Genomic DNA, 14436 nt, shown 5'->3' with positions numbered 1-14436 from the left:
TGGGCTTTCCCACCCTCCAGAGAAAGCTGCCAGTTCCAATGCCAGCACCCAAGGGAAGGGCTGCACACACCGGGGAGGGACCACAGACCCGAATCCAAAGCAGAATCCAGGGGCGTGGTGCAACATGGAAGCTCGGAGTACGAGAATTCCAAATATGACCACGTACCTACAGCGCTTGGCAGTGATGCTGATGGACAAGAGAAGTGAGAACTTTACATTCCAACTATCTCCTCCCTTGTTCGCTGTAGCACAACTTACAGGAGACAAAACATGGAAGCAACCCAACAGAAAAATGAATAAACAAAGAAATAGTACTCAGCCTTACAATGGAAGGAAATTCTGACCCACCGCACAACATGCATGAACTTGAAATATAATAAATAAAGAACACAAGTGGCTAGTGCTGTGGTACAAGAGGTTGACCCACCACTGGCAGCTCCATCACCCACATCAGAGTACCAGTTCAAGTCCCAACTGCTCTGCTTCTGTCCAGCTTCCTATTAAGGCATCGCAAAAGACTGCAGAAGATGACCTGGTCTATTTTAACTAGTATATGTGGGGTTTTTTTGCTTTATTCATGTATTTTCATTTATTTGAACAGCTGGGCAATAGAGAGAGCTACAGATAGAAAGCTTCAGCAAATGTTGTAACAGCAAGAATGAGTGAGGCTCAAGGCTGAAGCCAGGAACTCCATCCTGCTCTCTGGCACGGTGGTAGAACTCACGTTCTTGAGCTAACGTCGCCTGCCTGAATCCCAAGCAGTGGGGAACCTCAAAACCCCGGCACCCAACATTTCAACGGACACACCGCACACCTGCTCTCAACCACAGCATGAGCAATCGAGCAATCAGACAATCGAAAAGGGGGAAGCAAAGTTCCCCCCCTGCAATGAATGCAGTCATTTCTCAGCCGACAGAACAAGTCTGGACTTCAACCCTCCTCCAGGGCCATGGGGTGCCAGACCATAACCCCCTCACCTACAAGAGAGAGCTCAACCGCAGCCTAGCGGGCCAAGGACTCTGGTGGGTGCCTGGCAAAAGCCTACCTTGAACCCAGGTGTCTGCACTCCTGAGCCCAAAAGTCATCTGAGATGATGGAGGTCAGAGGAGTGGGCAGAGCCCCCCATTCGCTGGACTCCAGCTCTGTTCTCGCCTGAGAAAGCCACACTGGTCCCATCTCCTGGAGTTGGCACAAACCAATCCTCTGCCAGCCTGGGTCTCAATTAAAATTCAATTTAAAAAAGAAAAAAAAAACTAACCCATAAAAAGACCCCTCACGGTGCCAACGGCTGTTCCATCAAGTATTTATCCTGGAAAACAGACCAAAATGACGTGTTGTGATTTTGAAAGTTTGTATTGCAAAAATAAGCATGTGTTTTCACCTGGGCTTTGGTCTCTTTCTGTGATATTTAAGTGTAAGCCTTGGCGGATTAGAACACGCCACCACCAGCCCCAGCCAGAAACAACCTGTGGTCCTCTTCTGATGAAGCTAGGAAGTGTTCCTGTCTCCTGGATCAGTGTCGATTTCACCCAGAAACCAGTCCAAGTTAGCCCCAAGCGCCGGCCAACAGAACTCCCTGCAGGTTCTGACTGCTTTGAGAGCCATTTTGAAAGCTGAAATGGTAGAATTCACAGGAAGCCCACGGAGCCTGCTGCTACACACAGGGGAGAAGAAACATTTTACCCACAAAAACCAGTACCCCCACTTCTTCACCCACCACAAAGGGGGCTCAGGGAGGGGACATGTGCAGCACCTCCTTAAACAGTTGATTAAATTAACTGGGGGATCCATTAGACTTATCCATACACAGCCTGCGCTGCTTACAGGAACAACCACCCACAGGGATCACAGGCTCAAAGGAAAAGCAAACTACCAAAACTGTACACTTCCACGCAGGGTCCAGAGGAAAGTCCCTGTGACCCCGGGAGTAAGCCTAGAACAAATGGCTCACACCAGCCACGCAGCACACCCCCGGTTTTACAAATCCACAAATTAGCTCAGAGCCCCTGCTTACCAAAACAAGCCGAGAGAGGGCCACAGAAAGCCAGAGGCTGAGAGAAAGCGACTGCGAGTCACGCACCTCATAAAGCACCTGTAACCGGAAGAACAAACTCCCAAAGCTCACCCATGAGACAAGGGCGCAAGGGACAACTGGACAGGAACAAGCATGTTAGCCAAGACACGCAGCAGGTAGGGAAGCACATGAGAAGATGTGCAAGAATTTTAGTCATTGTGGAAACCCAAAGACCAACTACAATGGGACGCATCTACTAAACGAACACAGAAGTCAGACGAGAGAGAGAGAGAGAGAGAGAGAGAAACACCAAGGGCTGCCCAGAAGGGAGAACAACTGTCCCAGATATCCATGGACATTATGCAAGATAGCAGGGCCACCAGGCACAGCTTGATGGCAGATAACACGTGCCCTGTGATGTACCACTCCCACTGCAGGTGCTCACACAGGCGACATGACACCATGTCCTTGGCAAGTCCAAGCCCAGTGTCTTCAAAGAGCATTAAATCAACTATGGAAAGATACACAAAGCACAGTATATCTACACAATGAAACACCAGCAGTAAAGAATGATGAGTTAATGACGGGCATCATGGACCAAGGTCTAATACATGGTACAGCCCACGATTCTGTTGAACAGCTGGATGAAAATCCCAGAAACCAAAAAATCACAGCAGTCATCACCTAGGACGGGGTGGGGTGGGGGTTGTAGGTGACTACCAAGAGGCAACAGTACTTCTGGGGTGGGGTGGAGGGGGGTGTTATCAAGCACCAACAGACCCCCTAGAAAGAGTCCCGCATACAACAGGGTACTTCCGAACGGCAAGGAGAAAACAAGTAAAACTAAAAGGAAAGCATAATCCAGGACAAAATGTCACGAAAGCCACATATGTCCCCCCCTCTTTTGTTATATTATGCATTGTCCATGAATATTCTGAGGACGGCTCATATGCATCATTTCAAATGGCCATAGCAGCAGGTGCAAAGGCCAGGCTGAAACCAAGAGTTGGGAACTCCATCCGGGTCTCCCGGGGGGCTGGCAGGGACACAAGGCCCCAACATCTGGCTGCTTCCCTACCACAGCAGCAGGGAGCTGCGCTGCCAAGCGAAGCAGCCAGGAAACAAACACGTGTGGGCTACAGGCATGGCAAGCATTGGTGTAACTCGCCATACCCCAACACGCTCCTGATGTTCTACAAACTTTGTGAAGAGCTCTTGGATGGGTCTAATTAAGACGTGATAAAGGCAGGAGCACTGACCACTGGGAAAGGAATACAGGGCCGTGAGCCAATCGCCGGCTGGAGCAGCCGCAGGAGGCAGAGGGGTCTTTGATCCTCTCTCCTGAGGCGGTAATTCAGCCGACAGAAGTCAGAATGCCCAGTAAACCACAGAGGAGAATTGAACAGCATAAAATTTTTCTGACCTCAGAGTCGTGAGGACGTTCACTCATGTAAATCAAAATGGAAACAACCGCATCAGTGGCAGAATAAAAATCACAAACTTTATACCTAAATTTAAAGTTGATACAACAGTGGAAGCGCAAAGCAACAAAAGAAAAATGAGACTTCGACAAAATTTAAAAACTCAAGTGTGCATTTGAAAAAACACTTAGGAGTAAACTTCCCTAACACAGTGAAACTCTTGTACAGTGAAGAACATGCCAGAAAAACTTCGGACTCTGATGAATGGAAAGATATCCATGCCAGCTGACCGGAAGACAGCAATATTCTCTGCTAATATGGACAGATTTGGTGCAATCTCTCCCAAAATCCCACTGACCTTTTTAGAAAGAAAAAAAAAGGCCCACCCTGAAATTCATGGGGGAGTCAGAGCTCAGACCCCGTAGCTCCACTTCCACACTGCAAGGCCTGGGTGCAACCCCAGCCCCACCTCATCACTCTAGCTTCCTGTTCAGGTGGCCCCTGGGAGAAGGCGGAGCTGGGTCAGGTAGCTGGGCTCCTGGAACCCATATGGAAACCTGGATTGAACTCCCAGCTCTCGACTGCTATAGGCATTTGGGGCATGAGCAAGCAGATGGGAGCTATGTTTTGCAAGTAAATGAATTTGCTTTTAAAGTTTACATTAGGGCCCAGCACGGTAGCCTATTAACTAAAGTTTTTGCAAGGCCAGTAACCATATGAGCACCAATTTGTATTCCAGCTGCTCCACTTCCCATCCAGCTCCCTGCCTGTGGCCTGGGAAAGCAGCAGAAGACGGCCCAAAGCCCTGGAACCCTGCACCCACGTGGGAAACCCAGAAGAAACTCCTGGCTTCAGACCAGCTCAGCTCCAGCCTTTGCAGCCACCTGGGGAGTCAATCAGTGGACAGACCTTTCTCTCTGTATATCTGACTTTCCAATAAAAATAAATCAATCTTAAAAAAAAAAGTTAACATCAAAACAGCCAAAATCATCTTGGAAAAGAATACTCCCGCTTCCTGACTTCAACACTTACTGCAAAGCTACAATCATCAAACACCGAGGCTCTGGCAAACGAGACACGCAGACCAACAAAAAAGAACAGAGCTCAGAAATCAACCTACGCACACAAAGGCCTTGTGAGAAAAGGGCCAAGACTGCTCAGTGTCCTTACCACTTCGGGTGAGGACAGTCTTCAACGAGCAGAGCACAGCAGATTGCAATATCCACACATTGAACAACGACGCTGGACCCTTAACTAAAGAAAAATTACTCCAAATGGATCAAATGCCCAAAACAAGAGCAAAAGAGTAGCAAACACAGCAGAAAAAGCTTCAGGAACCTGGGTTTGGTGATGACTTCTTGGACACAGCAACAATACACAGCTCCATCACAGGCCAGCATTGTGATGCAGTGTGTTAAGCGGCTGTCTGTGACACAGGCGTCCCGCAGGCGGAAAGCCGCTCTGTGCTCCAGACCTTGTGCACCTGAGAAGGCGGCAGCAGAAGGGCCACACACCTGACGCCCCGCCATCCATGTGGGAGACTGAGATGGAGTTCCAGGCTCTGGACTTTTACCCGGCCCAGCCCTACATGACAGCACTTCGGGAGTGAACCAGTGGATGAACGTGTTCATTCGCACACCAACAAGCTCTCGCTCGCTCTCAATCTGCATTTCAAGTAAATAGTTTTTAAACCCCGATAAAACAGATGATTAAAACTTAAAACATGTGCATCAACAGATACTATCAAGTCATGCCAACCAACCTGAGAATATTTCCAAATCACGTATATGTTTGAGGAGCTAACATCCAGAAAAAACAAAAAAACAAAAAACATAAAACTCCCACAACTCAATACCTACAAAAAACCCAAAGTATGGAATGGTCAAAGAACTTAATGTTTCTCCGAGAATGAGCACATAAAAAAAGGCTCGGCGACACCAAGCACTAGGGAGATTCAAACAAAATCATGAGATACTACTTCGCGCCATACTGATAAGCAGAATTGGCAAGGAAACTGTGCACCACTATGCAGTGGCAGTGCCTAACAGCCTGGCGCCTTCACAGAAAATTCAAAGCTACAATTGCCACAGGACCTAGGTGTACACACTGAAAAGAACTAGAGGCAAGGACCCAGACAGGTATTTGTATACCAACTTTTATTCGGTGGAAGCCGACACAACCAACAAGCAGAAAAAAAGCCGAAACAACCATCACTCACCTACCCATGGATAAGAAGAAAAAGAAAAATCTCTCCCCTCCCCTCTCTCTCTCTCTCTGAGCCTCTTTCAGCCTAAACAGGAATGCAATGTTGATAGCACGGATGAACCCCAGAAGTGCGCTGAGAAGAGCCAGCCCAGAAGGACGGACATCTGCACAGCGAGATCCCATTAGCAGGAAAGAGCCGGGACGGCCGAGGCAGGGACAGCAGGGAGCGGCCGACAGCTACTGTGCCACGGGCACCGCGTTTCTGTTCAAAAGAGGAAAGGGGATGGCGTACAATGTCCAACTTCACACTTGGAACACGAAACACTAATTCACTGCACTCTTTGAAAGTCCCCATCCCCACAGTGCGGGCGAGTGGCAGAGCAGTCACCCTTCAGGACCCCGGCACCCGTTATGACACCACTCGGACCCCGGTACCGGCTAGCACAGCACCCAGGTTGGAGCGACATTGGAGCTTTACTGACAACACACACCCTGGGAGGCAGCAGAAATGACAGCTCAAATGCTCAGGTCGCTGCCACCCCGGGGAGCCCTGGACCATGCTCAGGTCGCTGCCACCCCAGGGAGCCCCGGACCCAGCTCTCAGGAGCTGGCCTGCTTCACTTGGCGGCACGGTCCTAACTGTTGCAGCCAGTGTGGGGGCAGAATCAGAGGAGGGGATCTCTATAAATTAAATTAACTTAAAAAAAAAATAAGTGCCCCTCCACTTAATCACTAATTTTTAAATGATTAATTTATTTTTATTGGAAAGGCAGATACACAGAGACAAAGAGAGACAAAGAAGATCTTGCATCTGCTGGTTCACTCCCCAAGTGGCTGCAAAGGCTGGAGCTGAACCAATCCCAAGACCTTGGGCCGTCCTCGACTGCTTTCCCAGGCCACAAGCAGGGAGCTGGATGGGAAGTGGAGCAGCTGGAACACAAACTGGTGAGATCCCGGCGCTTACAAGGTGAGAATTAAACCATTGAGCCATCATACTGGGCCCAATCACTATGGGTTTCTCTCTCTCTCTTCTCTCTTTTTAAAGAAAATTCAAACAAGGAGAAATACAACATGGTCACCTCGCCCCACAGAACACCCTTTCAGTGACCAGCAGCAGCCCTCCCCAAAATCATACCCCGAGGCGCTGCTGGCATTAGGGCACCCCTGCTGGGCACCACATCCTGTCACAGCCTCAGCACCATGTGACTAACGTGGACAGGGAAGCCCAGGTGTCCCCAAGTCTCCTGGACACCTCGCACAGGCCCAGGAGCAGGAACACCAGCTCCATCCCCACAGGCCTGGCAGCAGGTTGCCTCAGGCCAGTGTCCCACCCAGCTTCCAACTGACTGCCGGGTGGGGAGGAAGGATGTCCCCCTAACCTGGGGGCCCTGGAGGCTCCTGGTTCAGAGTCACCAGGAATGACATACTAAGAGCCCATCCTTCCTAGGCACCTAAAGACAGCCACTCAGGACGCCAAAGGTCAGGAGGACAGCCAGGCACTCCTCTCGGGGAGCTTTCAAAGCCAGCAGCATGGGAAAACAGAAAGGCTCCAAAGTCAGGCAGAGGGAGCCTTGGAGGCCAGCAAGTTCCCAGGACATGAACCAAGACCAGACAAACAGAACAAAGCCCTGCATCAAGTGACTGGAAAACAAACACAAACAGGACTGTGAAGAATAAGCAACAGTACGAAATAGCTTCTTGTGAATATCCTTTTTAAACAAATTTTCAGAAAACAAACATACTGCATATTTCACATCACAAATGTTCCTAGGAAGGCCACTTGTATCTCGTGTGGGCACCAGTTCAGGTCCCGGCTGCTCCACTTCCCATCCAGCTCCCTGCCAATGCACCCGGGAAAGCAGCAGAGGACGGCCCAAGTCCTTGGGACCCTGCACCCACACGGGAGACTCAAAAGAACCTTCTGGCTCTCGTCTTGCCCACCCATGACTGTTGCGGCCATTTGGGGGAGGAACAGACAGACAGAAGAGTTCTCTCCTCTCTCCTGCTCTCTCCCTGCTTTTCAAATAACAGCAATCCTCTTAGTGATGCCAATATCAACTGAAGTTCGACCTTCTCCCCATTTAGCTGCCCGTCCAAAGCAAGGAGGATTACATAAGATGCACTGATGGGGTCAGGGGAGGGAGATGCAGGGCAGGTGCATTTGTCAGTTGTACACTTGGCAGTCCCAAGCCTCTCCACCCGGGCAGCTCAGTGACAGCCCCAAGGCTTCTGGGGCCACAAATGGGACAGGGAAGGGGGAGTCCCCGAAGAGTCATTTTCATTTCACCCTTGTGCTAAGACAGATAGAAAAATATTCTATGCTATGGAATGCAAACAGGCCTGACTTTGCAAGATACCACGGCGGATGGATGAGAACATTCCTCTGCTACCCCCACGGGCTCTTGGGGCAGACACCAACTGGTCTGCAGCCAAGTTCAACCACCAGAGGCCTGCCGCTCACCTGCAGGTGTCCCACCCCCCGAGAATTCACCCTTCCTGCCACCAGACCCTCACAGTTCAAAATCATCGTTCTCAGAGTATTAACAAAAGGGCAGCATCTTGGTGGGCCACCTTGCAACACCAGCATTCCCTATCAGAGAGCCAACTCAAGCCCCTGCTGCTTCACTTCCCATCCAGTTCCTTGCTAACGTAGCTAGCTGGAAAAGCAGTAGAGGACAGCCCAAGCACGTGACCCTCCGCCGCCCACAGGGAGACTCCCCTTACAGCCATTTGGGGAATGAAACAACTGATCAGAGCATCTCTAGCTCTTCTCCAACTCTGCCTTTCAAATAAAATAAATCAGTAAACAAATAAAAATTGAGCTGATAGATCAGGCCCTTTGCACACCAAATGGGCAGAATGATTGATGCGACCCTAGCCGCCGCCCCAGGGAAGAATCCCTGGGGTCTTCATCTCAGTCAGAGGAGGGGCACCAGGGCACTCCCTGGGGACACAACACCTCCCAGAGTAAAGGTTTAAGGTTGGCTGGGGAGGAAGACAGAGGCTGTTCCTGTACGAGGGGTGGGGAACAGAGAAGGAGCAATGGGGCAGGAGACCCCAGACCACACCAACTCCAGGGAATCTGGTGCCCACATGCCATGCAGCCAGAGCCCAGGCACACCAGATCTAGCTTCCCCCACCCTGCTACACCGTGACCAGCGTCTTGGAGCAGAGCCAGGCAGACAAGCACTCAAACCTACATCCAGGTCAGGAAATGCTTGCTTTCTCTTACAAGCCACTTCATACCTGGGGAAGTCTTCAGAGATCCCATGCTGTCCAGAAGACAGTCTGGCCACACAGCAAAGGTGTCTGCTACCTTCTTAAAAATTCCACCACTGGGACAAGCACTGTGGTCAGCATTCCACATGGGCACGGACCCAGTCCCCGCTGCTCCACTTCCAACCCAGCTTTGGGTTAATGCAGCTGTGAAAGTGGCAGAAGATGGCCCATTGGGCTCCTGCACCCATGCCAAAAGCCTGAAAGAAGCTCCTGGCTTGGGCCTGGCCCAACTATTGGAGCCATTTGGGGAGTGAAGTGATGGACAGAAGCAGGGGAGGGAGGGAAGGAATGAGAGTGAGTGTGAATGAGAGAGAGAGAGAGAGAGATTCTCTCTCTGTAACTTTCATATAAAAAACAATCTTCAGGAAAAACAGAAACAAAAAAAAAGTCCACCGCTGCCACACAGACCAGCTCTTGGCAAGTGTTCCCGCCTTCCAAGTCAAGGTCACAGACTTGCATATATGCCTCCCACCAGTGCCAGGTCGCAGTGGCTTCTGCTACTCGCTTGCTGGCAGGTTCAGGGCATGCCTGGAGGGCAGGCTGGAGGGAATGGTCTCCAAGATGAGGCTCTGCTTTCTCCTGCACTAAAATCCCCACTGGATCCCCCAGCATCCCAAAGCACCTACCCAGATAGCAGCCAGAGAATGTATTAAAAACAAACAAAACAAAAACTGAATTGCATGGGCTGGTTGGTTTTTCCCAACGCACGATTTTTCCGTGACTTTCTGAAGCATCCACACTTGCTGGTGCTCCGTTAGCTGCAAACACAGTGTTATCAAATGCAGGAGCAAGAAAGCAACAGGACAAGCAGTGTGGGCTCCAACACGTGCCTTTAGATACACGTCGTGAGGACAAAGATGGCAAAGCCCTCACACACAGCAAAACGACACTGACCAGACATCTCGGTAGAGCACCGCTGTGGGGCCCCTGGTGAGAAGCAGCCCAGTGCCACCCAGCAGGTGAGTTCCAAAAGCCACAGGGGACGCTGACCCAAACCCAACCCCATTCCACTTCCCAGACAAACGCATCACGGCACCCTAGCACAACACAGCACACTGTAGCTCTGAAAAGGAAGCCATGCTTTTCCCTTCTTGGAGAACGGGGTGGCTGGGAAGATCCTCTCCCCAGCTGCAAACCCAAGACTGTCTCCTCGGGACAGAGAGGGAGCCAAATGGGCTCAGACAATTTGTTTAAAAGGCAAAATGACTGCAGAGTGATCCTCCGGTGAGCAGCAGGGAGACAGAACAGGGATTTCTGCATCACTTGGAGCAGGTGCAGCTCCCCGAACATCTCCTGGTGCACAGGTATAGACTGGGAGCACAGCACCAGCTCTCCGTGTGGACTACAACCCAGGCCCGCTACACCGCTGAGCCACTACCGCATGGCAAGATTGCCCTACTGCATGCCAGCATCCACTACTGTGGAAGAGACTTTTTTCAATGTAATAACTTCCACAACACTTCACCCAGAATGGTCCTGTTTCAAGGCATTCAGAAACCACTGCTTTTCAGGAACAACAAGACAATAAATGGCCTCATGAGTGCTTGCTGACCTCCATGCACATCACCCCACAGCAATTCCACGGCCATGCACAAAGTCTTGGTCTTTTATAACACAGAACTGTCTCCTACACGAAGGCTGCAGATGGTGACTCACACGAGTGAGTGCTCCTGAGCCCAGGAAAGGGTCCAAGACTCGTTAACAAGATATGCGGTCCAGAGCAGTAGCCTATTGGCTAAAGGCCTTCCCTTGCAAGCTCCGGGATCCCACATGGGCACCGATTCATATCCTGGATGCTCCACTTCCCTCCCAGCTCCCTGCCTGTGGCCTGGGAAAGCAGTCAAGGACGGCCCAAAGCCTTGGGATTGTGCAACTGTGCGGGAGACCTGGAAGAAGCTCCTGGCTCCTGGCTTTGGATCAGCTCAGCTGCAGCCATTGAGGCCATTTGGGGAGTGAATCAGCAGATGGAAGATCTTTCTTTCTGTTTCTCCTTCTCTTTGTAAATCTGACTTTCCAATAAAAAAACAAATATTTTAAAAAAATAATATGCCAGCATACATTTAAGCAAATGGCTTTGCTAAGTTTTTTTTTTTTTACTCTTTTTTCCTTTTAAATGTGCATCTGTATAAAGGCAGAGAAATCTTCACTCTTACCCCACCACCCCCACCAAAGGTCTGCCAAAACCAAGGGCTGGGCCAAAGGAAAGCCAGGAGCATCCTTAAAGGATCACCTGCTGCCTCCCAGAGCACACAGCAGCAGGCTCCTGGGATGGGAAAAGCAGCCACAAAGGAGGCACTCGGAGTCATGGGTGTCCCACGTTCCAAGCCCCTCATCTTATGAGTCACATGATCTCTTATGTCCTACGGACAGCCCTAATGCGGTCAAAGTGCTATGACACCTGCCGCCTCTTCTTCCTCCCCTGCCCCATCACCAAGCATTCGCCTCTGCTGCGGGCTGAGACAGTCAGACGTACAAACGATCACAACCAAACAACCTTTTAAAAAGACACTGCTATGAGAATGGTAAATCCTTCAAAGACGCCACCAAAGACACACGTGGGTACAATCTGTATCTGTGAGTTCAATACCAGAGCGTTCCCCGCCACCATCCACAGCAGGTTCCAGGCACATTCTTTAGAACACTGAGCAAGAGGGCCGGAGGAGCCCGTGGAGGACAGAGACATCCTCAGCCCCCAGTGTCCCGGCTGGGCAGCACGTGCAGGCTCATGCTCCAGCTTCACATGTTCAAGCTCCCTGGATCAGGTATGACTTCTGTCCACCAACACAAAAGTACAAACACCCAGCCCAGCCCAGCGAGGACTCCAGCCTGTGGATCAGGGAGGCCACACCGGCCCTTCAGGACATACCGGGCAGGGAGTAGGGTGGGGGAAGAGTTCAGATCTCAGAAGAGCAAGGATCCTAAAGTTCAGGTGCAGATCAGCTTCTCTCCTTGGGACCCACGTGCTCCAGCTAACCTCAGGCCTAAGTCGCTTTCCAGGAACCTCATCTATTCTATTTACTGCATGTCCAACTGAGCTCAAAAGCCGGTGACCACGGGGGCTGGGCTGCACATGCTATGCAGGGAAGAGGCTGGCGTGCATGACGGGGCAGCATCCATGAGGCGTGGGTGCCAGGCAGCGCCCAGGAATGTAACACACCTTGCTGGGCCCGGCGGGTTCACTGAATGCCCTACCCCGCGGTCACCTGCCCAGTGCGCTGAAGCAATCGCAGCTAATTCCAGGAGGCTGTAATCTACTCACAACTAAGTTCTGATGAACAAGAACACTCCCCCTGGAAACGCTATCACACATCTTAATGTGGTGCTGCCAACTAAAAAAAAACACCAAAGCAAAAACAAAACCTCAAGGTAGGAGGGAAGCCCTGCTCATCCTACATGGAGCAGCAACTGGCCTAACTGGTGCAGAATGCATTGGACATAATTTGTGGATCACCCCCACATGGTAAGTAGCTTCCACAGGTTCAATCAAAGACAAGCCTGGTGATCTGAGACTTGGAGGTGCAGCTTCTAGAACATTCTGAGGCTCCTAAGCAGCAAAGGCTAAGAACTCCACAGCAAAAGGAGTTCCCAGAGTGATACAGTTGCCGCGGACACCTTCCCATCCATCCTCAGCTCCAGCTCAACCCTCCTTCTAGAGGTGGGGGGTGTTTACCTCCAAGATGCCTAGAAGGCCATTACAGCGTAAAGGCCAGTGGCAAAGGACAGAGAACGAACCAGAGAGAGCCAGCCCTGCGCCAGCGAGGGCCATGGGTACAGATTCCTTGGCTCCCAGGACATTCCTGCAATGGAGAAAGTTCCAAAATACTTTCTCACCTTCACCGCACATCTCTCTCTTTGCCAAGACTCATACGTCATAACCCACCCAAGGCTAGGTTTAGAGAAAGCTGGGTAGGAACTTGCTGCCACAGTCAGGCAAGGCAACAGTCTGTGGGCAGGTGGGGGGCCCCGCGTGGGCAGGTGGAGATGCCAGCGGAAGTCAGGATGAAGTGGGAACTGCAAAGGCCCTGAAAACAAGGCACCAAATTGTTCTTCCCACAGCAGCTCTGCGGCTGTTTCCTTCCTTTTTCAAAGTTTTTTTTTTTTTTCTAACATGCTACTGCTCACCTCTGGATAAAAACATGTTCGTTGGGAGTTTTATTTCAACTTAAGGACACACAGAAAAAAATCTTGTGGGAAAAAAAAAAAAAACCAAACCCTTAAGTCACTCTCACATTCTCTCACTTGGGACGCCTGAGGCGGCCTCACGCTAAGCGCCTGTTAATGAGTTTTAAAAACCCAGTTAGGCCCACAATGTCTACCTGGGGATCTGGCTGCGAGCTAAGATTTGGGGCTCTCTCAGCTTCTGGGTTTTGTTGTTTGGTTTGGTTTTTCTTTTTTTAGAGGGGGTTGTTGTGCCTCAATGACGCTGCCATTTCCAAGGGCTCACAAAATTTCTTCAAAAACTTATGTAAATAAAAGTTGCTGCACATACACAAATCCATTCCTCTTGAAGTCTGTTATCTCAAAACTTTTTCTTTTCAAACGAAAATGAACTTTTGCTAAACTTCTTTATCTCTATGCCAGGAAAGTGGAGAGATGGGGGGGCTCTCCAAACATTGCCCCAGTCCCCGCTCTAGCGGACGCCGCCTCCCCCGTCCTTACCTCCCGGGAAAAGCTGGCACACCTGGCGCCCAAGGCCAAGCCGCCCAGCCAGCGACCCTGCCCAACCCCACCCCCGCCCCCGCCCCAGGGCACCCGCCGAGGACGCTGCAGCGCCCGGGGTGCGCGGCCGCGCTTTCTCAGGTGGCACCACTCCCCCCGGAGGCGCACACCTGCAGGGCGCGCCCCCCACTCGGGCGCAGGCTGGCAGCCAGTCCAGCCCAGCCGCCGAGACCTGAGGGGCCACGTTTCCAGCCCCCAGGCCAGAGGCGGAAGCCTCCCTACCAAGAGCGCACAGGGCACGGGGCGACGCGGCGAACGGCGGGACCCTCACCTGAGAGCTAGTCGCCACGTCCATTCTTCCTAAACCGGACGCCAGTCGCCTCCTAGCACGCGGCCACGCGGGAGCCTGGCTGGCCACGGGCCCCGGCGCTCGCCGAACACCCCCGCAGCCCCGCTGCCCGGCGGGCGGAGCTGGGGCGGGCCCAGGGGAGGGGCGCACTGGGCGCCGGGGGCGCGGGGGAGCGCGCCGCGCGCCGCCCACTCGGCGCCGCCTTGCCGGGGCCTGCAGCCGGGGACCTCGGCCTCGGCTCCGCGCGCAGCGGACTCGGCCTCGCAGGTGGCGCGAGCGCGGCTGCCTGGAGGCGCGGTCAAGGGCGGCGGCCCGGCCCACTGCGGCCGCCTCTCCCCCCTGCAGCCGAGGAGGGGAGTGGAGCGGTCCAGCCGGCTTTTCGCGCGGGAGAAATGAGAGAGGGGGCAGGCCCGTGCTCCAGCGGGCACCGCCGGCTCAGCGGGGTGGATACCAATTTGGGCCGTGGTCCCGGGCAAGATCTGGGTCTCCGAACCCTGAGAGAATTTTAG

The 14436-nt window shown here is 52.1% G+C and overlaps 1 protein-coding gene across 2 annotated transcripts in view; it reads right to left on the bottom strand.

Moving 5' to 3' along the window:
• CDCA7L (cell division cycle associated 7 like) overlaps positions 1–14167 on the bottom strand; it is a 29673-nt gene extending 15506 nt beyond the window's left edge. The window contains exon 1 of one of the 2 annotated variants that reach the window (XM_058678277.1): positions 13910–14167. In XM_058678277.1, the coding sequence (XP_058534260.1) occupies positions 13910–13933 (24 nt within the window). In that variant the 5' untranslated portion in view covers positions 13934–14167. The remainder of the gene's footprint in view (positions 1–13909) is intronic. The other variant, XM_058678276.1, reaches the window with a different exon arrangement.
• Between the last annotated feature and the right edge of the window lie 269 nt (positions 14168–14436).

The sequence above is a fragment of the Ochotona princeps genome, chromosome 20 (assembly GCF_030435755.1).
Source record: "Ochotona princeps isolate mOchPri1 chromosome 20, mOchPri1.hap1, whole genome shotgun sequence".
In the NCBI taxonomy this organism is placed as follows: Eukaryota; Metazoa; Chordata; class Mammalia; order Lagomorpha; family Ochotonidae; genus Ochotona; species Ochotona princeps.
The sequence above is the reverse complement of the archived record's forward strand: the minus strand, read 5'-3'. Positions and strand labels throughout refer to the sequence as shown.